The sequence below is a fragment of the Odocoileus virginianus genome, chromosome 31 (genome assembly GCF_023699985.2).
Source record: "Odocoileus virginianus isolate 20LAN1187 ecotype Illinois chromosome 31, Ovbor_1.2, whole genome shotgun sequence".
Classification (NCBI taxonomy): domain Eukaryota; kingdom Metazoa; phylum Chordata; class Mammalia; order Artiodactyla; family Cervidae; genus Odocoileus; species Odocoileus virginianus.
The window spans coordinates 9,098,010-9,122,300 of NC_069704.1; the positions used below are offsets into that span (position 1 = coordinate 9,098,010).

The window sequence follows — 24,291 nt, forward strand, 5'->3', positions numbered from 1 at the left end:
CAGTTCTGTATAAAATGGGATTATTTTGTTTTGTTTTAATAAAGCCAGGAGAGAAAAGAGGGAGCAACTCTGGATACTTGTTTCCCGGAGAGGTTTGATGGAGGTCATCAGTGGCCCAGGGTCAGAAGAAATTACCATGCCTAGTGTGTGCCCAGGGGGGTCAGGTAAATGCCCACAAGTGCCTGGAAGAAGTCCCCTGCCTTTGGCCACACAGAACCGACCCCCCCACCCCCCCACCCCGCAGCCTTTTACTTTGTTCACAGCCTTATCCCCAGCTGCAGCTGCTGGAAAGCCTCAGGCTGCTCTTCCGCAAGGGCCCTGGAGACCCCATCTCCTGCCATCCTCGCTCTGGCCCTTGGCCCCGGAAGGAGACTGTTAATTGCCCTTTTCACGGTGTCCAGGACAACCATCTGGCCCTGGACTCAGCTGCAAGTCCTAGGTCTAGCCCAGCTTCCCCTCCTCCCTGGAGGAAGAGAGTGGGTAGACTGTCCAGCATGGCTTGGGCACCAATTTGGTCCAAGCACAGGACTCCAGGAGCTCACACACACCAGATCTACAAACATCAGATTCATAAACACCTCTTTCTGGCTCCATCCGCTCAGAGTCCTGAGGACTGCTGCTGTTGAGAGAGCCAAAAAATCCCAGCTTCGTGTGTGCTGAAATGGGACGCTGACCCTGGCAGCAGAAATCTAGGCAGAGACAGCACCTCTTCCCCGTGGGGTAAACAGCATGCTAAAGGCTGGCGGCTCACTTGGTCAAGAGTCCCTTTCATGCCATTAGCCCGTTGGATTAAGAGACCCTCAGGAAGGGAGAACGGTGGGCACTGCACATCTCCGGTGGAGGGGACAAACCCAGAGGCAAGGATTCTGGGTGGAGACAGCTTTGCAGCCCTCTTGATCAGATCACATAAGAGACTCCTCTTTTTTTTCCCCAAAGCCCTGAGCTTGGGGCTTCCTGATTCCCGAGGGACAGCATTTGTGGGTGTAGCCGGGACTCTGTCGTGACAGAAGTGGCTGGAGTTGGGGACAGGGACACAGGGAGACGCGACAGGCTCTCCAGGCTGCAACTCACAAATGTCCTCATGTCCTCATGTCCTGCATCTGTCTATACCTGCCCTTCCATGCACGCTTCATGCACTGGGGCCACCATCTACAGCAGTCTGAAGGTACCACTCTGAAGAGGGATATTTTGAAGTGACCCAAAGGACAAATGCCTAAAGCAGAGGATGCCAACCACAGATGGGTCAGCCACCCTCAGCTCACCTGGTGGATGGGAGTTTTTGACTCATAAGATATCTATTTCACAGTTCTGAATTCACCATTTAAAAGTGGACCTCTTGGGGACTTCCCAAGCAGGCCATTGGTCAAGACTCTGCAATTCCACTTCAGGGGACACAGGTTGGGGAACTAAGGTCCCACATAGCACGCAGCATGACCGAAAAAAAAAAAAAGTCCATATAAAAATCTAAGTTTCTCAGTTTTCTTGAAAAATAGATTCCGACAGCCCTGGGCCTGCATCCTGCATGCTAAGGTGCAGGAGCTGAACTGACATGGCCCGTTTACATGGAGCTGCCCTTGAGGGTCACCAGCCCCTGCCGCCACCCTGCCTGGTTCTGGAGACACGTCTCCAAGACACGTGCTAAAACTTTCACTACACAAAATTCCCTTGGATCTGATCTTACCACCTCAGGGGACTCCTCCAGTCAGGAGTCCCCTCATCTCAGAAGGCACCAGAAGCATTCCCAGCCAAACGCTGTGATGACCTATTTTTTGTTTGTTTGTTTTTATTTTGGGGCGTGCTGGGTCTTTGTTGCTACACGGGCTTTGCTGTAGTTGCAGCGAGCGGGGTCGACTCTAAATTGCAGTGCATGGGCTTCTCACTGCAGTGGCTTGGAGAAGGACATGGCAACCCACTCCAGTACCCTTGCCTAGAAAATCCCATGAATGGAGGGGCCTGGTAGGCTACAGTCCATGGGGTCGCAAAGAGTCGGACAGGACTGAGCAACTCCACTTTCACTTTTCTGTTGTTGAGGAGCAGGGGCTCTAGGGCCCTTGGGTTTCAGTAGCTGCTTCATGCAGGCTCCGTAGTTGGGGCCTCCAGGCTTTGGAGCACAGGCTCAAAAGCTGTGGCGCACAGCCTTTAGCTCCTCGGAGGCATGTGGCTCTTTCCAGGTTGGGGCTTGAACCCGTGTCTCCGGCCCTGGCAGGCAGATTCTTTACCGCTTAGCCACCAGGGAAGCCCCACCTGTTTGCTTCTTAAACCGTCTCATCTCACATTTTCTCTTAAAGATACAGGTCACACTCATCTCTTCTATAACATAGACGTGGCTACTTAGAAAAATGTGGTTTTTGTTTCTTAATTTTAAAATCCAGAGGCTGGCCCCTCAGCCATACCAAGGCTCTGGCCACGCCCTGGCCTTACTGGATCCTGGTATTCTGAAGTGGGGGTAGGGGGGAGTCTTTTTGCTCCAGCAGGTCTCCTGACTTTTGTTTCAGAGCCCATAGAAACTCCTTGGTTGAACTTCACCCACCGGCTCTAGGACATCCACATGGTACGCTGAACAGCAGGAAACTCCCGCAGAAGGGGAGGGCAGGGCTGATGCCTCTGGGAGGCTGGCCCAGGCTCACAGCCCATTCCTGCTGTGACCCCTGCGATCTGATTGATGGAAGTTGTTCAACTGACCTAACAGTGCACCCTTTTTAAGGGGAATGCACTGACAGCTGTTGGTAAAGAAATTCGCCAGCAATGCAGGAGACCCCGTTTGATTCCTGGGTTTGGAAGATCCCCTTGAGAAGGAAAGGCTACCCACTCCAGTATTCTGGCCTGGAGAATTTCATGGGCTGTGTAGTCCACGGGGTCGTAAAGAGTCGAACACGCCTGAGCAACTTTTTTTACTTTGACGGACTGTATCGGTGAAGGACAGGGATGAAGCCCAAGGCGCTGGCTGTTCTAGCAACAGCAGGTCTGCTTTAGGAGAAGCTGTCACCCCTCCTTCCCTGCTCCCGGCTCAGGCCGCAGCCGCCTTCTGGTGGTGCTGTCACAGACGCGCCTTCAGTCCGACTATCCAAGCCAAGTGTCGATGAGCCTGTCTGCAGCGTGAGGCTCAGGGCGAGTCCACCCTGGCTGGGCCCTTGTGGCGGGCGCTGATTCTTAACCTGGCTAGAGCGATGGCCGCCCTGGGAAATCTGGCAGGGCCAGACACCCTTCCGCAGACACTTTGAACTCCACACACGTGGTCTGGAGGCCAATGCCGGGGGGCGAAGGAGCACGAGGCCTGCAAGTGACCGCAGGGCAAGACGCACGTGGACGTGTGCTTCACTTAGGAGATGGGTGCGCTAACTCCGGGCAGGTGCGTGGCGACCGTCACCCCGTCCTGGAGGAGTGGGAGAGATGTCTGGGGGGCTGGCTCGGAGGACGGCAGCGTTTCAGCAGTCAGCGAATGGGGAGGGAGGTTCAGGGAAGGGGACGCAGTGAGGAAGCCACTGGGGAGCCTGGGTGGGCTGCTACATCGGGACGCAGCTCGGAGCTTCAGGACAGCGAGGAGGGCACCCAAGGGACCTGGCCTGGCTGCCTGGCAGGCCCACCAGTCTCCGCGTGTGCACCCAGTGAGGTGTCTGGGCTCTGTCTGCACCTCTCCTGGGGTGGACCGCATTGGAGATAGTGTGTCCAGACACTGGGTTTGAATGTGTCTCTGACAGCTCCCACTGATTCTTCAGTCACAGATGCCATCTGGAACTTGGCAAAAGCCACAGCACCCTTCCTCAGAAAATGGGACGGTACACACAACCCACAACATCACATAAAAGGCATCGGTCCAGGCAAAGCTGGGTGTGCTCTTTGGGGCCTGGGCCACCCTTCCTCCCCGGGACAGCGCTCAAGGGCAAGGCCCAGGAGGCCACATGCTCTTGGGCCTCATTTGTCAGATATCACTGGCCCGGCTCTGTTGTCCAGGGTCACCCTGACCTCATCCAATGTCCCCTCGGGATGGACTCCAGCTTCGTCACCCCCAGGCGACATCTCTGCTCTCTAGCGCCCTGCTCCTGCCTGGACGACATGGCCCAACCCCAAGCCCAAGAAATAACACCACGCACTGCCATCTTCCTAAAGGTCATTTTATTGTAAAACCATAAATACAACACTGACATGAAATCATTTATTTAAGCAACTGATTCTCTCTAACCATTAAAAGGATGTCTTTTGCCTTGGCATCAACCAACCGGGAAATAATGTTGCAAGAATCCGGGGGAGGAGGGTAGGGGGTGTTGAATTCTGGACTGGGGCTTTTGGCGATTTAAGGAACCAAGTGGACCCTTCCTCTTCACCCTGGGAATGTCCCACTTTTGGACAAGAACAGACAGGTAAAAACAGCAAACATTTAAACAGCTCAGTTTTAAATTTTATTACTCTGTAAAAATCTCTTTTTTTTTTTTTTTCTGTTCCTTTCCTCCATTTGACATCAGTAAAAGTTTTAAACACCACAAAACTGATTTGGCTATAAATGGAGAAACGGTACCCAAACCAAAACGAAACCGAAAACCCAAAGGACAAACAGAAAACCCTAAATAAACCCTCAAGTTTGGTCTCGGGGGTTTACAAATCACAAGAACCATCAACTCAACCCCCATGCAAAGTGACTCCTTGCAGAGCTGCTGGATCCACAACGACACAGAGACCGCAAACAACGTCTTTTGTTAATTAACACAGCAAGGGTGATACTAGGTAACTTTTTTTTTTTTTTAAATACAGTACATGGTACACAGGGTCCCAAGAAAACCCTGAACAAACCCCTTGTGGAGACTTGAGCCAAGCACTGGCTGTTTATAAAAATATTGTGTTGCTACAAAAGTATAAATTAATGCTACCGGTATTAAGAAATATTAAACACATAAAACTTATAAGGATTAAGAAAAATATTCATTAATACCTGTAGAAAACTCTGGCCTAAAAAAGATATTTTTTTTGTGTGTTTCTTTTTTTTTGTAAATTTTTTTTTTTTTGTATTTTTTTAAGATGACTTGAGTTTCTTGCACTCGAAGAGACACAGTCAGATGTGCCCATGGTATTGCCTAGAACGTCTTTAACTACTGAGAAAGAATGGGGGGTGCACACATGTGGTTACTGAGGGGGGCCTGGGAGGGAGGGGGCACCAAGGCTTTCATAAGATTTACCTGATGTGAAAGAATCACCGACATGAAGTTATGGGCAAAAAAAAAAAAAAAAGGTAGGGTCATCAGAGAACAACTGAAAATAATTTATGCTCTTTAAAAAATATCTCTGCTTCAGGTGGTTGTACAAAATGACCTCCTGATGCTTGGAATCTGAATGGCCCTGGACACACTGCCCAGTGGGTCTGGGAGCTTCCAGCCCCGTGGGACCCTCTGTCTCCTGGCTGGCAAGTTCCAGCCCTGTGTCCACGAGCTCGCTCACCGCTTTGGAACCCGGCTACCCCGTCTGGGACCCCGTTTGGGTGGGAGGGAAGGGTCCTGGGTGGGGACCGGCTGGCACCTGGGTTGTGGGAGGAGCCCCCTTCCGGCTGGCCTCTGACTTCATGGTCTCCACCAACCTGGACTTCGGGAAGCGCCACGGGGACCCCAGGCCCCTGAGGTTGCAGACAAGGCTGGGCTGTGCCCCTAAAAGGAACTTTGGTTCGAAGAGTCGAAGGTGCCCGGTGGGACGTGTGGGTGGGGAGGCCCCTGGTGGGTCCTGATGCTGACACCCAACTGCAGACCTAGCACATCTTCTTGGTACCGGAGTTGAATCTTTAAAGCAACGCCCATGGTGGTGGCAGCGGTGGGGCCATGAATACACAAATAGCAACCCGATGCCCTTCACCCTCATCAAAGCGGGAGCAGGTGCCTCTTTGCACGGAAACCACAGGGCCCCTCTAGAGAACGATGGGGCGCCACGAACCATGATCCTCAAACCCAAACGAGAGAGGAAGAAAAACAACAAAATCCTCCAGAAAACCCCGAGAAGGGAAAACTGGGAGGGGAAACATAAGAGAGAGAACACTGTATCATTGGTTCACCATAACTGGCCTAGCAAACATTAGCCACAGTGACGAGGGGGCAGGCCCCTTCCCAGTTCTAACACAGGCCTGACTGGATAGAGGGGGCCGAGGTGGGGCCGGCAGGGCCCAGACAGGAGCCCCCCTCCCTAACTACTGTCTCCAGGGGACAGCCTGAGCCTTACTCAGCCTCTTGGTTTCCTCTAAGCCAGCAGCCTTTCTGGAAGCCCTCCCCCAGGAACAACCCAGGCACAGAGGAGCTGCCGCTGTTCCCCAGGCAAGGGCAGGGCTGTGAACTTGCCCAGCTCCACACGGGCAGGAGGAGACTTTCGGCTGTGCCCTGCATGCCTCCTCACTCCATCTTTGCCAGCACACCCGTCGTCATGGCAACTTCCCAGTACTGTCCCCTTCTGGGTCATTCCTCATGGGCCCTCCCTTCTCCGTCAGCATCCCAGGTTTGTTCCAAACCTTCCCTGCGAACCTGTGGCCTCCGAGAGTGCCTGCGGCATCCCCAACAGCTCTTTAGGCGCCCACTTTCCAAGGAGTTTAGTCCAAGTTCAACCACAAACCTGGGTGACCCCTAAGGGCAGAGGGCCAGCTTCACTGTGGAAAACATGCCTTGCAGAGTTTTTCTCTGGTGTTTCTTGAAAGTGCAGGAGAGAAAAGAGCAAGCTGAAGGAGGCTCACCAGCCTACAGAGCTGACGTCTGAGTCCTTCCCAGAAATCGGGAGATGCAGACTTTCTCGACTGTGTCATCGGATTGTTCTCTCCTCACCAGGAAACCTCAGCATCCTTTTCCCAGCCAAGAGCCAAAGCCTAGATGCCAACCATGAAGCTGCCAGGCAGGGTGATGGCAGTGTCCTTGCTCACAGACACAGTAGGTGGTTTTCTACGCCATGAACCCTGAAATGAAGAGGAGCCATAACGGGGCTTCATCTGATGGCCCCTCTGTTTACTGGTTCCCAGCTGCCATCTGGAGGGAGGCCTGGCTGGTGGACCTGGGCGGAGGGAAGAAGAACCATGTCGACACAAGTCCGGGCATCCATTCATGACAACTGGGATGGCATGCCTGCTCTTGGTGGAGCAGAGACCCCTCGGTTACTCCACATCTGTGGCCCCATCCATGAGGCTATGGTCCTTGGCTTGGGCTTTGGTGGTGAAGCCCACTGACCTCAGAGGAGGCGGGAAAATCCTGCGGAGTGGAGGTGTGTTTTCTCCGCCCCCTCGCTGGGGTCCATGCATATCAGCAGCAAGGCCCCTTCTGTCCTGGGAATCACATGCTTCTGGCAAATTGCGTCCAAGTCAGCAGGCAATCGACCGCCTTGAGCTGCAGAGTTCCATAGTGGTTAGTGGTCACAGAACTTGGAGGCAGAAGACAGAAACTTTCTGAAGGTCCATGTCAGGCTAGGTGCCAGGAGATGAGCTGGAAGAGCCGACCTCAATCCTTTGGCTGAGCTAGAATTTGGATAGGGTGGATATTGCTGGAGATGAGGGGCCAGTGGCTGGGCCTGTGAGATCTTTGGGTTTTATTAAGCTGTTCACTGCAAGGGGATCTGCAGTATGCGAGTTGCCTGCGTGAGAAAGCAGACGGAGGGCGGGGGCACCTTGGTACAGCCCTTCCTATTGGCAACAACAGTGTCTGAAGAACGAAAGACTGGAAGAGAGAATGACTACCTGCCACCCTGTGCCCGTACCTGGACAAGGCAGTGCCAGGAGACAGCCTTCAGAAACCTAGTGGCACTGACTTCATCTCTGCAGAGCAAGCCAAGCCCTAAGGATCGAACTGAGGTGGAAAGGAGGGACAGAACAGGAGGTGACATGTGTAACTCGATACCTGGAATTTGGTGAAGACTTCCTCGAAACTTCATGCTGGAGGGCAGACATCCCCGAGTTCCAAGAAGGACACTGATACTTGGGCTTGGTCCTGATGGCTTTGCAAGACAGTGAAATGCCGATTTGCTGAGTGGCCCCGAAAATGAGGCAAGACCACCAGAGCTCCCCGCTCAAAAGGAGAGAGAGGATGGGCTCCGAGGCTTGACTCCCACCAACTACACAACACCGGCAGCTTCCACCCTCCTGTGTGGCTCAGAGTGCCAGGTCTCCCCGGCAGCAAGGCTGGAGGCCTTTGGTTGTAGGCATCTCGCCCATCAACAAGCCTGCAGCCCCCTTCTGGAATGTCTCCCAAAGTCTCATCAAATAGCCTGTCGATGCTCCCATGTACTACAGGACGTGACACGAGGTGACGGTCCAGTGCAGATAAGAGGCTCTTCTGACGGTGTGAAACCCCTTGGAAATGTTGTGGAGTACGTGCCCAGAACTTCTCCGGGAGAGGAAATGGCATGGTGGTTCCTGAGACCATGGCTTGCTGCAGTGAACGTGGAAATGACCCTCTGGGATGCATTTCAGTATGTCCAAGACGCGGAGGGTTAGTTCTCATGAGGCAAACTGAACAGGCTTGGCACCTGGGACAGTGTTCTGGTCCATGATCCTAAGCCTTGAGTTTTTAAATTAACTTAACTTCCCCAACGTTACTGCCATGGACCGGGGCGGGGGGAGAGGGCTGTTGTACAGTGCTTTTTGAAATCGAGGTATCTCGCAGTTGAACAATGTTTTATTACTAAGGAGGGATGTGGACTTGGTCAACCCCCCAGGATGGTAGAATGTGCCTTTGCAAATGGCGCCCCCCCCCAGTGATGGTGGGCACCGAGGGGACATGGGACCACCTTATATATTCACTGAGAAGTGGGGTGGGAGGCTGAGCATTGATCCTGACAAGACCACCTCTTGAGAGGGGAAAGGGTCACCGTGTTGGCATTTAGGCTAAGTGTGTGGAACAAAAACCGCTCACAGAGGAAGAAAAGCCTAAAATCGTCTTTCACAGCATCAAGTTGAATGTGGCCTAATGCCATTCCACCTTCAAACATCTGTCATTTGGCCCGCAAGGCACCATGCTCAACTACCATCCTGGAAGGAGGGCTGAGGCTCATGTTGGGGACCCCCAGAGCCGTGGGTAGTGGACCACCCGGAATCTCTGGGGTCCTGGGAAGGAAGAGGAGGTTGAGGGTCTGAGGTGTGATGGATGTGAACATGGATCAACTCAGGATTCCCTGCTGAGCCGGAAGGGTCAGTGACGCGGCAAGTAGTGTAATGCACTCTGGGTATAGAAATCAGACATTCGCGTACCAGACACAGCGAGCCAGGAGGGCGGTCTTCCACTTACAGTCAGCACTCCTAAGCCACATGTTTCTCTATGGCTTCCACCAAATCCCACGTCTGCGAGACCTGTGACTCCAACACCTCTCCTGGTCTCCAAACAGCACGGCCAAGTTCACAGTCTTGGCTGTTTCAAATACAGGAAAACTGGGCTGTACAGGGAAGGTTGATAAAAACCTCAGGATACTGAATACACCACTGAGATGAGCTCGTTTACAGTGTGACTTGAGGAACAAAAAGGGCAAACCAAAAAAAAAAAAAAAAAAAAACCACAAAAAACTCTCCAAAATATAAGTTATAGACATTCAGTGCCTCCTAGCAGAGTCTAAACCAAATTTGAAGAAAAAAAAAAAAAAAGGCAAAAACTGCTAAAATGTTAGGAAAAAAATTATTAAGGAGTGGAGACAGTTATCTTATACTTCTTTGAAAATGTCTTTTTTTTTTCTCTCTTATATTAAAAAGCAAAAGGTCAGCTTTATATTCTTAAAAGTCTCCTTTCCTGATTTGGGGAGATAGATAGGTGTGTTTCTAAGGCGGCTGCCCCCTGACACCCAGGGGTATCCCAAAGGCAGCAGCTCAATGCCCTGAAGGTGAACGAGAACAAAGTCCAGTGCAGAAGCTGTCCATCTGATGCAGTTTGGAGAATCCATGGCAGGGCAGCTGGGGAGGAGTGGGGCGTGACAGGGTCAGGAAGGCTGGGGGCAGGGGTGGCGGGCAGTGGGGGGGGACCACAGGGTGAAGGACAGAGAGCGTCAAGTCACTTCAGATCTCAGCTGCCTGAACATTTCACAACATCAGTTTGTACAATCTGCACACCTGAAAATGGAATCTTTTAAAGCCCCCTCACTGAGAAAAGGAAGTGAAGCGTCTTCCCTCTTTCCCAAACACTCAGCTTTCCTGACACGCCCAGTTTAATGCACACACGCCCACGAGGGGGCATGCATGCATGCACCAGGGGAGTATGTGTGTGCACACGCGTGCAACGCTTTGGCGGCCACGCAGATGAGCACAGAGCCGCCCATGCACACACATGCACGCACACACTGAAAAAAAAGCACTTAAGATTCCAGGGGGCATTTATAATGAGGTCCACAGTGTTTAGAACTTAAAATTCCTTTTCTTTGTTTGCGACAGTGTTGTGTGGGTTTTTTTTTTTTTTTTTCTTCTTTGAACATTCTCTTTTCTTTTTCTCTTTCATTTTTTTTTTTTTTCCAATCTGGAAGTCTTAAAGCATGTTGGATTTCAGAAACATGAGTTTGTTCATATCTTCTGGACTGAGCAGTCGCCTCCTTTTGATGAGAAGTGCTTGTTCACACATATTTACACACCCGCTCCTGGCCCCCACGGCCGGCACCGCGAGGAGCCAGAAGGCGAGCTTGGCGAGTTTCGTGTGCTTTTGGGTCACGCACGACCAGTACTGGAAGAGATCGGGGGTGGCCTGGAAGAGGGGCTCCTGCAGGTAATCATACACTTCGTTCTTCCCGAGCCGGTCGTCCTCCTGGGTGGCAGGGTTTTCTCCGGGGGCGGAGCGGGGCTTCTTGGCCGCGGGCTCGAAGTCGGCCTCCTCGGTCCAGGACTCCTTGACCTCATTGATGAGCTCGCACACCTTGCCGATGATCTCCTCATGCTGGTAGGGGGGGACGGGCCGCAGCTTCTGCTGGGGGTCCAGGATCATGGCCACCTTGTGCGCGGGGTGCACCTTGAAGTTCTCCTTGAGCGCCTCCAGGAAGAGGTGGCAGAGCTTGCTGACAGTGCCCGCGTCATTGGCCTTGGCCGTGAACAGCTTCTCCAGCCTGACGTAGGTGGGGAGCACCAGCTGCAGGGTGGGCTGGCTCTCGTTGCTCAGCTCGATGACCGCCTGCTTCACCGGCGTCAGGATGGCGGCCAGGTTGCTGAGCAGGTGCTTGTTGAGGCTCTGGATGAGGTTCATCTTCTTGGCCCGGCTGTAGAACTCGCAGATCTGCTCGTAGCGTTCGTGCACCAGCAGCAGCGAGTCCGTGACCGAGTTCCAGCAGGGCGGCGGCGAGGTCTCCTCCAGCGAGCCGAAGGTCTCCTTGGCGAGGCCGGTGGAGCCTGCCAGGTCCTCGCACACGTTGAGCAGCTCGATGACCTCGTGCATGCTGCGGGCCTGCAGCGTCCGCTTGCTCAGCACGCTCTGCACCACCGAGTTCAAGGCACAGGCTGAGCAGCGCAGGCACATGCCGGCCTTGGAGAAGGCGGACGCGCTCACCCGGCAGTCCGTCACATACACTGTCCTGATCTCTGACATCACAAACTCCGACAGCACGTTCTGCACCCAGTGGTGCACCAGGTCGCCACTGTCGCGAATGTCCGCGCCCTTCACGCCCAGCACGTAGCTCTTGATGTGGTTGCCCTCGGCCTGGTAGGCCGTGAGGATGTAGCAGGAGTCGGGGCCGACGCTCTGCGAGTGGCAGGTCACGCCGATACCCAGGCAGGCGTTGCTGCCCAAGGCGCACGTCACTTTCACCTTCACTTGGTTGTACATGCGCGGCAGGTGCTTCAGCGCCAGCGTGTTGAAGTTGCCCAGGATCTCAGTGACCGAGAAGGCCCCGTAGCGGGCACCGCTGTCCACCAGCGTCTGGGCCAGCTTCAGGAACTCCTTCCCGCTCACCACGCTCAGAGCACCCAGGTCGGCGCACATGACGCGCAGGAGCCGCTCTGCAATGTTCTGCCGCTCCTTCTCGGGGATCATGCTGTTGGGTGTCAAACCACTGGTCGTGGCTGGTGAGGGGGACACAAAGAGAGGCGTGATTAATCCTGGCATTCAAGGCTCCTTGGTCTGGCAGCAGCCTAATACTCAAGCATCTAGGACTAGGCATTATGAAGCGATTTCATCTGGTATGCAAACTGATGGTCATGGCAAGTCTTTAACATGTGACAGTCTCCCGGGAATGAAGTTCTGTGATTGACTAGTAATGTCTGCCCTGGGCAGGGGAACAGAGTGTAGTGGTTATGTGTGCAAATAGTTGCTGCATGTGCCATTCAGCTCGACCTCTGAAGCTAAGTAGTCTAACCTCTTCCTCAATCCAGAAACAGCCTCTGATACAGATGTTAGTGAATAAGATACTTGAGGCCACAGTGTCAGGAAAAAGCAGACCAGAGAAATTGTGGAGAGTGGATTTTAACTCTGATTCTGTCATAAATTTGTGTTCTCAGGTCACAAATAGATCATGTCTCCCCAGGCCTCCTCCGTCCATCCCGTGAGGTCAAATTCCCATCAACTACGTCTCAGGTGTGAAAGTGCTCGACAAACCATTACGTGTGGTCTTGCATCACCATGGGTGGTACAGGGGTGGGGAGGGAGGCAGAGGGGAACAAACAGGGGGAGGTGCTGGAGCAGACTTCCACCAGTTCCTGGCATCTGCCTAGGAAAGACCTACTGTTGTTGGCGCTGTTCCTCTGGGCTTGGGGCTTCCACTTCTCCTCCACGACAGCAGGGGGCGATCGGGACTGGTTGGAGGCGATGTTGTTTTCGTTGTCCGCTGTGGGCACAAAGGGGACAGTGTATTTCCCTCAAGTGCCAGAGGCCTGTCCGCTAACAGGGAGAGAACGAGAGCATGCACTTGCATGCTGGTCTCTGGCAAGCCTGGTCTCTGGGACGCGGGCCTGGGTTCAAATCCTGGCTCCTTAGACAACTATCTGATGCCTGCAAAGCCTCATTTTCATCACTTGGAAGAATGAAGACAATCCCACAACTGCTGGAAGGACTAACAAGAGATAATATAGGGAAAGAGCAGTGGGCACAGTGCCCAGCATGGAGTAAGCACTCGGGGAATGGGAAGCGCTGTGTTCTGAGTCTGGATGGGAGGCCCCCCAACAGCCACAAGCACAAAGTTCTAACTGAGACTGCAGAGAGGGTGCCCATTACATCCCAAGAGGAAGAAAGCATCTCACATGCTTGCTTCTTTGAAGTGTGTCTTTTGTCTTTTTAGTGTATTTACTAGAAACTTAATTAGATGAACACAACAAAACCAGAGCCCTAGATGACATAAAGTATGTAATTCTCAACCCCCTCGTTACATGCAGAAGGTGGAAACTAAAGGGCACACATAGCAAAGGATCTCCTCGGGATCACACAGAAAGCCAGCAGCAGAGCTGGGACGCACAACCCAGGTCCTTTGGTACCGAGGTATGCCCTCGAATTTCCCTAATTGTTGTTGACATGTACATATACACTGGGGTTCAGTTTTAAGTAATGGGCACACGCCATACTCTTCTATGCACGATTACTTTTTGACATTTTTGTAGAACTGTCTTCATTAGAAATCATCTTGAGTTACATATCTGCCATCAGAAATGACCACACAATCTTTCACTGCACCATACTTTACCAATTATTAACTACACCCTAGGTCCCGAGTTTCAGGGCTGTGCCATTTCCAGTATGACTATTCTGCTATGAACCTATTTGCCCAATATTCTAATACTGTTTTTCTGTGCTCTTTTATTGTTGTGGGTGTCCTTCCTTGAGACATCATCTGACAGGTAGAATTCACAACCTGAGGTCAGTGGCCTCTGTTTAGCATTGTCAGACATTGTTCTTCCTTTCTTCTCAATTTAAGGCATCAGACCATAGAGGTCAAGGCCAGAATTTTCATACCTAGAAAAGAGACTTCTCCAACTTCTACATATTCACAGTCAGCCAGCTAGAAGACTCTGGGATGGGCATTCAAGGAATATTTTGCAGCCACTAGAAAGGTGGCTGTGTACCCTGGAGAAACATGTGAAAATGCATAAGATAATGAAAAGCACACTCTAATCAGAACTTCATATGTATTTTTAGAGATATGTACTTAAAACTCACAAGTCAAAGAATGAACAGAGGTATGCATCAAAATCTGTGGGGAGGGGACTTTCACTTCTGCCCGTTAAGGATGACCTACCATAGGAACTGCTCTCCAGGTACAAACAACTACTGATCATGATACAACTGCTTTCAAACAGGCAACCTGGGGTGTGAGCCCAGAAAAAGCGAATGTGGTGAGCTCTCTGCCCTGCTTACTGCCTGTTTTCATGCTGCTGCATAGGGGTAGGGAATTTAACAGGCACAGTGACCACCTTTAAGAGACAGAGATCAAAATTCAGGCAGAGACAGCTAGAATTTACAGGGAAAAGTACTAAGGCAGAGGAAGTGTCAGAAAGAGAGAGCTCTGGAGATTGTAGGGGGCTCCCTGGAGTCTTTGATGAAACTGATCTGCCTATTGCTGTTTACACGCTAAGTTGTGTCTGACTCTTTTGCAACCCCATGGACTGTAGACTGCCAGGCTTTTCTGTCCATGGGATTTCCCTGGCAAGAATACTGGAGTGGGTGGCAATTTCCCTCTCCAGGGGATCCTCCTGACCAGGGATCAAACCTGCATCTCCTGCACTGACAGGTGAATTCTTTACCACTGAGCCACCTGGGAAGCCCAATACATAGGACCAAATTCCACAGGAACGGGGGAAGAATCACTAAAATGCAGTAGGATGATAATTCCTAGGGCTATCCCATTGGGGAAGTCACCTGCGTTCCCTCAACCAGAATGGAGAGACCAACCTCAATGCACGAGAAATTGGACAATCCCCTTGTATGCGTGCGTATGTGCTACGTCACTTCAGTCAGCTCCTCTGTCCATGGAATTTCCCAGGCAAGAATACTGGAGTGCGTTGCCATGCCCTCCTCCAGGGGATCTTCCTAACCCAGGGATTGAATCCATGTCTCTTATGCCTCCTGCATCAGCAGGCGGCTTCTTTACCATTAGTGCCCCCTGAGAAGCCCTGGACAGTCCCCTTATTTTGCAGCTAAATTAGCCATAGATTAAGCGCTGCCCTAGACCTGCCCTAATATATTTTAAGAACAAGCCTCAAATGTATTAAAGTGATTCCAGTTAACAAACTATAAGCCAAATTTAATACTCTCTAAAAAAATAAAAAAACTAGCACCTAACAATATGAAATTCACAATGTCATTCATCTAATCAGTACCAGACATTCAAAATAGTAGGCAAATATGACCTATAAGCAGAAAAAAAAAAAACAAAAACTAATCAACAGAAACAGACCTAGGAAGGACAGAGATGATATATTTAGCCAATAAGAATCTTGCAACAGCAGTTGTAGACATCATAAATATGCTCAAGTTATGAAGGGAAACATGAATACCCTAAGGAGAGAAATGGGAGATGTAAAAAAGAGCGAACTAAACTCAAGTGGAACTTCTAAATATAAAAATAAGTGGTATAGGAAAAGTACACTGTATGGGATAAAAACTAATTAGATGCCACAGGAGAAAAAAAAATTAGTGAAGTTGGAGACAGAGCAAAAAAAAACATATCCAATGAAAACCAGACTGGGTAAAAGGTTGTAAATAAATAAAGGGAGTAAGGACAATATTAAGTAGTTTAACACACATATAATTGGAGTCCCAGAAAAACAGGGTGAGGCAGAAAAAATATTTGAAGAAACGGCCAGAATTTTTCCAAATTAGATGAAAACCATAAAACCAAGTTCTAAAAGCTCAACTAACTCAAAGAAAACACCACCAAGGCACAGTGTCATAATAAAATAGTTGAAAACCAATGACAGGAACAGTGAGAGAAGAGGAAAAATTAAGTACAGGTGAACAAAAATAAGAATAACAACAGACCCAGCAGGCAACAGAACAAAGTTAAAGGAGAAGGTCAATCTAAAATTCTAAGGGCTGCCCTAGATAAATGGATAAAGGAGACATCATAAACAGTTGATATAAACTATATTTATACAATGGGATATTACTCAGCTATAAAAAAGAATGAGGGACTTCCTGTGGTCCAATGGCTAAGACTCCATGCTCCCGACGGAGGGAGCCCAAGTTCAATCCCTGCTCGGGGAACTAGATCCCACATGCTTCAACTTAGACCCTGTACAGCCAAATAAAACGAACATTAAAAAAATGAAATAATGCCATTTGCAGCAACACAGAAGGCCCTAGAGATGACCATACTAAGTGAAGTAAGCCAGACAATGACAAGTACCATATGATGTCACTTACATGTGGAATCAAAAAAGAAAAAGGATACAAATAAACTTACATACAAAACAGAAATAGACCCATGACAGATAAAACAAACTTACGGTTACCAAAGGGAAAGAGGAAGGATGGACAAATTATGAGTTTGAGACTAACATACACATACTAATATATGTAAAGGAGATAAACAACAAGATACTATCTTTCACAAATGGAAATAAATAAGAGAAAAAAAAATCAGACCTGCAACTATAAGAAATGCTAAAGGAAGTTCTTTAGGTATACAAAAAAAAATGATACCAAATAAGAATCTGGATGTACAGAAAGAAAAGAAGACAACTGGGGACTGTATATATATGAACATAAAAGATGTTTTCCCTCATTTTTAATCTCTTTAACAAGGTAACTGACTGCTCATTGGAAAATAGTAACAATGAATTGTGGTAATTACATGTAGTAATAAACTGTATGGCAACAATAATAGAAAGATTAGGAAAATGATACAGAAGATTTCGTTGAAAGTTTTTCACACAATATACAAAGGGGGCTAATATCCTTTGAAAGTAGACTTAATAAATTAGAAATGTATAGTGTAAAACTGAAATAAATAATTAAAAACACCCAAAGGATTACAGTTAATAAATTCATCATAGAGATAAAAATGGAATCATAAAAAATTCTCAGTCCAAAATAAGGCAAAAAAATTATAGAGAAAAAGGAAGAAAGAACAAATGAAACAGTAAACAAATAGGAAAATGGTAGATTTAAACCCAGGAATATTGAAATCACATTAAATGCAAATGATATGATCTCCACATTCCAAATAAAAGTTAGAGAATGTCATACTTAAAAAAAAAACAAGAATCCACTCTATGCTATCTATAAGAAATCTATTTAAATATAAAGACATGGGTAAGTTGAAAGTTAAAGGTTAAATAAAGGTATACTCCACAAAGAGGAATGAAGAGAAGGCAGGAGATGCATGTGGTAGCACTATAGGAAAACAGACCTCAGAACAAGAAATATGACCAGGGGTAACGAGAGACCTTGCATCATGATAAAGAAGTCAGGTCACCAAGAATACATAATGATCCTATGTTGTGTACAAGTGATAATAAAGCATCAGAATTACAAGAAGCAAAAGCTGAGAAAACTGAACAAGAAACAGAGAAACCAAACCCACAACTGGAAATTTCAAACTGTCTTCTCTCAGTAACTGTTCCTCTCATGAGAAAAGAAAAAGACTCAATACAAATGAGCAGAGAGCAGACAACAGCAAGCAGTCCAATGTACATACAGCTGGATTCCCAGAGAAAGGAGGCAGAATAGAAAAATACTGAAATCATATAAAGTATAGTCTCTGACCATAACTGAATTAGACTAGAAATCAATAACAAAAAGATATTTGGAAATATTTCAACTATTTGAATATTAAACATCACACCTGTAAGTAACTCAGAGGTCAGAGAAATATTAGGGAGGTCAGAAAATGCTTTGAGCTAAATACTAAAACATACAGATCTCAGATTTCAAAATTTGTGGGTACATCTAAATGAATGTTATTTATAACATTAAAAGTTTTATTAGAAAAGAATAAAGGTTTAAAATCAGTGTCACAAAGCTTCAACACTAAGAGATCTAAAGACTAAGTTTAAAGAGTACTTTGAGTCTAACATAAACAGAAGAAAATAATACAGATAAAAGCAGAAATGAATGAAACAGAAAATGGATAAACACAAGAGAAATCAAACTAAAAGCTAATTCTTGGTAGAAATCAGTAAAATTGATAACCCTCTAATAAGAAAGTTTAAAAAAACAAAAGAGAGGAATGCAAATTACTAGTAGTAGGAATAAAAGAAGGGGACACCACTACAGATGCTACACATATTAAAGGGATTAATGGGGACATGAATATGGGGACTTCCCTGGTGGTCCAGTTGTTAAGAATCCACCTTCTAATGCAGGGGACACAGGTTTGATCCCTGGTCGGAGAAATAAGATCCCACATGCAGTGCAGTAACTAAGCTCAAGCACTGAACCGAGAGAAGCCCCGCATGCTGTAACTACTGAGCTCTAGCACTCCAGAGACTACACACAACTAGAGAGCCCATGGGCTGCAACTAAGACCCGATGCAGCCAAATAAATAAATATTTTAAAAAATGATTATGAACAATGTTATACCAATAAATTCAACCATTTAAGTGACGCCAAAAAAAAAAACCTAAAAATATAAAGTATCTAAGTTCACTTCAGAAGAAATAGGCAACCTGAATCTTTCAAGTTCTGTAATTATTAATAAATTCAGATCATAGCTCTCATAATTTCCCACAAAGAAAAACTCCCGCATGAGTTGACTGCAATGTTCAACCAAATATTTAAGGAAGGAATAATACAGATTCCAAACAAATTCTCCCAAGAATCGGAAGAGGAAAGAGCATTTCCCAATTCATTTTACAAGGCTGTCATTAACTCAATCCAAAACTAAAGAAAAAATTATAAGAAAAGAAAATACAGGGACTTCCCTGGTGGTCCAGTGGCTAAGACTCCACACACCCAGTGCAGGGGGACCCCAGGTTCGATCTCTGGTCAAGGAACTAGATTCTACTTGTGGCAACTAAGAGTTTGCATGCCTCAACTACAAAATCCTGCTGGAAGATCCTGCTTGCTTCAACTAAGACCAGGCGCTGCCAAATAAGTACATAAATAAATATTCTTTTTTAAAAGAGAAAGAATCTACAGACCAATATCCCTCAACATATACACAAAATGCTTAACAAAATATTAGCAAATTAAATATAGCAATATATAAAAATTATAACACATCATGGGAGTTCCCTGGTGGTCCAGAAGTTAGGACTCAGAACTTTCACTGCTGTGCCCCGGGTTCAATTACTGGTTTGGGAACTAACATCCCACAAGCCATGTGGGATAAAATAAAAAATAAAAATAATAGCACATCATGAATAAGCAAAGTTAATTCCAGAAATGGGATAGTTAATAAAAGAAAACCAATCAGTGTAATTTCCTATACTAAGAGGGGAAAAAAAATAAGAAAAATCATTTTATCGCCATAGATAAAATGCACTTTTAAATGTGACAAAATCCAATACCCACCCATGATACAAAATCTCAACAAACTAGGAAGAGAAGGAAACTTTTTCAACTTGATAAAGGACATCTAAAAAAAATCTTAAGTTGACTGATCTGATAGAAAAGGATTATTTATAAGGAAATACTATGAACAGTAGTATTCCAACCAATTAGACAACCTAGATGAAATAGACAAGTTCCTAGAAAACATAAACTACGAAAACTTATTTAAGCAGCAGAAAATCTGGATATATCTATACAAAAACTGAATTAGTAATCAAAGTACAGACCATAAAAAAGAAAAGCAAAGGAAAGCCCAGGCTCAGATGATCTCATTGATGAATTTTATCATATGTTAAAGAACTTTTCACAAATTCTTCTGAAAATCGGAGGGAACACTTCTCAATTTATTCTATGAGGCAGGTATTATTCTGATACCGAATCCAGACTAATAAGTCACAAGAAAATAAACTATAGTCCACTATGCCTTTTGAATATAGATATAAACATACTCAATATAAGTACAGCTAACCAAATCCAACAACACATACAACAGGTTATATCCTATGACCAAGCAGCATTTATTCCAAGAATACAGGTTGGTTCAACATACAAACATCAATACTATATTAATAGAATAAAGGACAAAAACTACCTGATCATCTTAATTGATGCTGAAAAATTAAATGACAAAATTCAAAACTCTTTCATGATAAAAACATTCAACAAACTAGGAATTAAAGGGAATTTTTCAACCTGATAAAGGGCATCTATGAAAAACTCATTGCTAACACTATACTTAATGGTTAAACATTAAAAATTTTCCTCTTAAGATCAGGAAGAAGGTAAAAATGAACACTCTATCTCTTTTATTCAGCATGCATTAGAGGTTCCAGTCAGGGCAATTAGAAAAAAAGAAAGAAAGAAAAACAAAAAGAAAGGGCATCCAGATGAACAGAAGAAGTAAAATTATCTCTATTTATAGATTACAGACTACATCATTGTGTGTATAGAAAATCCTATGGAAAACAGAGATATACACACACTACTATTAGACCTTGTAAATAAGTTCAGCAAGATTTCAAGATACAAGATCAACATATTAGAGAAATTATACTTCTGTACATTAGCAATGAACACTCTAAAAATTAAATTAAGGAAATAATTCCATTTATAATAGCTTCTAAAAGTTAAAATACTTAGGAATAAATTATAAAATAAGTATAAGACTGCACACTTAAAACTAAAAATATGTTTGAAAAATTCAAGAAGGCTTAAATAAATGAAAAGGCATTCCATTTTCATAGATTAGAAGACAATATTGTTAAAATGGCAATATTCCCTAAATTGATCCAGATTCAACCCAATCCCTATCAAAAGTCCTGCTGTCTTTTTTTGCAGGTATTGACAAGCTGATCCTAAAGTTTATGCAGAAGAGCCAAACACTCTTGAAAATGAACAAAGCTGGAGAGTTTAGACTTCCTGATTTCAAAGCTATTATAAAGCCATGGTAATCCAGACAGTGTGGTACTGGCACAAAAATAGACATACAGACCAATGAAACAGAATTTAGAATCCAAAAATAAACCCTCAAATTTTCAGTCAACTGATTTTTGACAAGGATGCCAGGACAATGCAACAGGGAAACAAATAGTCTTTTCAAAAAATTGCGTTGGGACAACTGGATACCCACATGCAAAAGAATGAAGTTTGACCCCTACTTCATACCACATACAAAAATTAACACAAAATGGAATATGGGCCTAAATCTAAGAGCTAAAACTAGAAAACTCTTACAAGAAAACAGGAGTTAAGTCTTTGTGACCCTCGACCAGGCAATGATTTCTTACACATGACATCAAAAGCACAAACAATGAAAAAAAGTCTTCATCAAAAATGTTTGTGCTTCAAAGGACAGCATCAAGAAAGTGAAAAGACAACCTACAGAATGGGAGAAGATATTTGTAAATCATCTATCTATAGAGGCCTCATGTCTCTATAGAGATAAAAAGATCTCTTACAACTCAGTAATAACCCCCCCCCAAAACACCCAATTAAAAAATGGGCAAAGGATTTGAACCAACATTTCTCCAAAGGAGATACTTAAATGGCCAATAAGCACATAAAAAAATGTTAAACATCATTTGCCATCAGGAATACACAGAAAAGGAAAGATACACCCATCTGAATGCAAAGTTTCAAAGAATAGCAAGGAGAGATAAGAAAGCCTTCTTCAGTGATCAATGCAAAGAAATAGAGGAAAACAACAGAATGGGAAAGATCAGAGATCTCTTCAAGAAAATTAGAGATACCAAGGAAACATTCTATGCAAAGACAGGCTCAATAAAGGACAAATGGTATGGACCAACAGAAGCAGAAGATACCAAGAAGAGGTGGCAAGAATACACAGAAGAACTATACAAAAAAGATCTTCATGACCCAGATAACCAAGATGGTATGATCACTGACCTAGAGCCAGGTATCCTAGAGTGCAAAGTCAAGTGAGCCTTAGGAAGCATCACTACAAACAGAGCTAGTGGAGGTGAGATGGAATTCCAGCTGAGCTATTTCAAATCCTAAAACACGATGCTGTTAAACTGCTGCACTCTATATATACCAGCAAATTTGGAAATCTCAACAGTGGCCACAGGTCTGGAAAAGGTCAGTTTTCATTCCAATCCCAAAGAAAGGCCATGCCAAAGAATGTTCAAACTATCACACAGTTGCACTCATCTCATGTGCTAGCAAAGTAATGCTCAAAATTCTCCAAGCTAGGCTTCAACAGTATGTGAACTGAGAACTTCCAGATGTTCAAGCTGGATTTAGAAAAGGCAGAGGAACTGGAGATCAAATTGCCAACATCTGCTGGATCACAGAAAAAGAAAGAGAATTCCAAAAAACATCTACTTCTGCTTCATTCACTATGCTAAAGTCTTTAGCTGTGTGAATCACAACAAACTGTGGAAAATTCTTAAACAGATGGGAATACCAGACAACCTTACCTTCCTCCTGAGAAATCTGTATGCAGGTCAAGAAGCCAACAGTTAGAATGGGACATGAAACAACGGACTGGTTCCAAATTGGGAAAGGAGTATGTCAAGTCTGTATACTGTCACCCTGCTTATTTAACTTATATGCAGAGTATGTCATGTGAAATGCTGGGCTGAATGAAGCACAAACTGGAATCAAGATTATAGGGAGAAGTATCAATAACCTCAGATATGCAGATGATATCACCCTTATGGCAGAAAGTGAAGAGGAACTAAAGAGCCTCTTCATGAAGGTAAAAGAGGAGAGTGAAAAAGCTGGCTTAAAACTCAACATTCAAAAAACTAAGATCATGGCATCTGGTCCCATGACTTCAAGGCAAATAGATGGGGAAACAATGGAAACAGTGACAGACTTTTATTTTCTTGGGCTCCAAAATCATGGCAGATGCTAATTGCAGCCATGAAATTAAAAGATGCTTGCTCCTTGGAAGAAAAGCTATGACAAACCTAGACAGCATATTAAAAAGTAGAGACATTACTTTGCCACCAAAGATCCCTATAGTCAAAGCTATAATTTTCCCAGTAGTTATGTATGGATGTGAGAGCGGGACCATAAAGAAGGTTGAGCACCAAAGAATTGGTGCTTTTGAACTGTGGTGTTAGAGAAGACTCTTGAGAGTCTTCTGGACTGCAAGGAGCTCAAACTAGTCAATCCTAAAGAAAAGCAATCCAGAATATTCATTGGAAGGACTAGAATGAAAGGGGAAGCTTCAATTCTTTGGAAGTTCCAATACTTTGGCCACCTGATGTGAAGAGCCTACTCATTAGAAAAGACCCCAATGCTGGGAAAGATTGAAGGCAGGAGGAGGAGAAGACGACAGAGGATGAGATGGTTGGATGGCATTACCGATTCAATGCACATGAGTTTGAACAAGCTCCGGGAGATGGTGAATGGCAGGGAAGCCTGGTGTGCTGCAGTCCATGGAGTTGCAAAGAGTCAGACATGAATGAGCAACTGAATAACAATAATACAGAGATTAAAATAACAATGAGGTATCAGTTAATTTGTGTGTGTGTTAAGTCGCTTCAGTCATGTCTGACTCTTTTTGTGACCCTATGGATTGTAGCCCGCCAGGATCCTCTGTCTACAGGATTCTCCAGGCAAAAATACTGGAATGGGTTGCCATGCTCTCCTCCAGGGGATCTTCTCGACCCAGGGATTGAACCCACATCTCCTTTGGCTCCTGCATGGCAGGCGGATTCTTTACGACTGAGCCACTGGGGAAACCTCTCACTTAATGTAGCAGTCCCCAAGCTTTTTGGCACCAGGGATCAGTTTCATAGAAGACAATTTTTCCATGGACTGGGGCAGGGGCATGGTTTCAGGATGATTCAAGCACACTGCATTTACTGTGCGCTTTATTTCTCTTATTATTACATATATCAGCTCCACCTCAGATCACCAGGCATTAGATGCTAGAGGTTGGGGAACCCTGACTTAATGCATTAGAATGGCTATAACCAGTCAGATAATAAGAAGCGTTATCAAGGGTGTGGAGAAGTTGGACCCCTCAGACACTGTTGGTGGGAATGTGAAAATGGTGCAGACACTTTAGTAAACAGGGGAAGCTCTTCAAAAGGTTAACTGCAGACTGACTCTATGACCCAGAATTTCCACTCCTAGGTAACTATGTAGTAGTTAAAAGCATGTCTACACAGGGACTTGGACTTGGACATTCACGGCAACTTTATTCGTAAGAGCCCCAACCAAACTGGAGACAGCCTAAAAGTCCATCAGTCGGGGGAACGGGTAAACAAACTGCTGCATATCCAGACAATAAAATACTACTCAGAAATTAAAAGACTAGTATCATAGAATATGAATGAGTCTCAAAATTATGCTAAGTGAAAGAAGTCAGACACCCAAGTCAGACACGAGGCTAAATATATAATCTATTTATACAAAACTGCAGGCTTCCCA

General features: G+C 45.9%; 1 protein-coding gene and 1 long non-coding RNA gene across 13 annotated transcripts in view; one reads left to right on the top strand and one right to left on the bottom strand.

Annotated features, from left to right (window-relative positions):
• The first annotated feature begins 254 nt into the window (after positions 1–254).
• On the top strand, positions 255–4,152 carry LOC110146052 (uncharacterized). Its single transcript, XR_002316393.2, has 2 exons — positions 255–3,349; positions 3,717–4,152. It is a non-coding gene; the product is annotated as an uncharacterized lncRNA (long non-coding RNA).
• Positions 4,099–24,291, bottom strand: part of ZNF618 (zinc finger protein 618) — a 198,658-nt gene continuing 178,465 nt past the window's right edge. For all 12 annotated transcript variants that reach the window (XM_070459252.1, XM_070459249.1, XM_070459254.1 and 9 more), the window contains 2 exons: positions 12,622–12,723; positions 4,099–11,962 (listed from right to left, as the gene is read on the bottom strand). In XM_070459252.1, the coding sequence (XP_070315353.1) occupies positions 10,446–11,962; positions 12,622–12,723 (1,619 nt within the window). In that variant the 3' untranslated portion in view covers positions 4,099–10,445. The remainder of the gene's footprint in view (positions 11,963–12,621; positions 12,724–24,291) is intronic.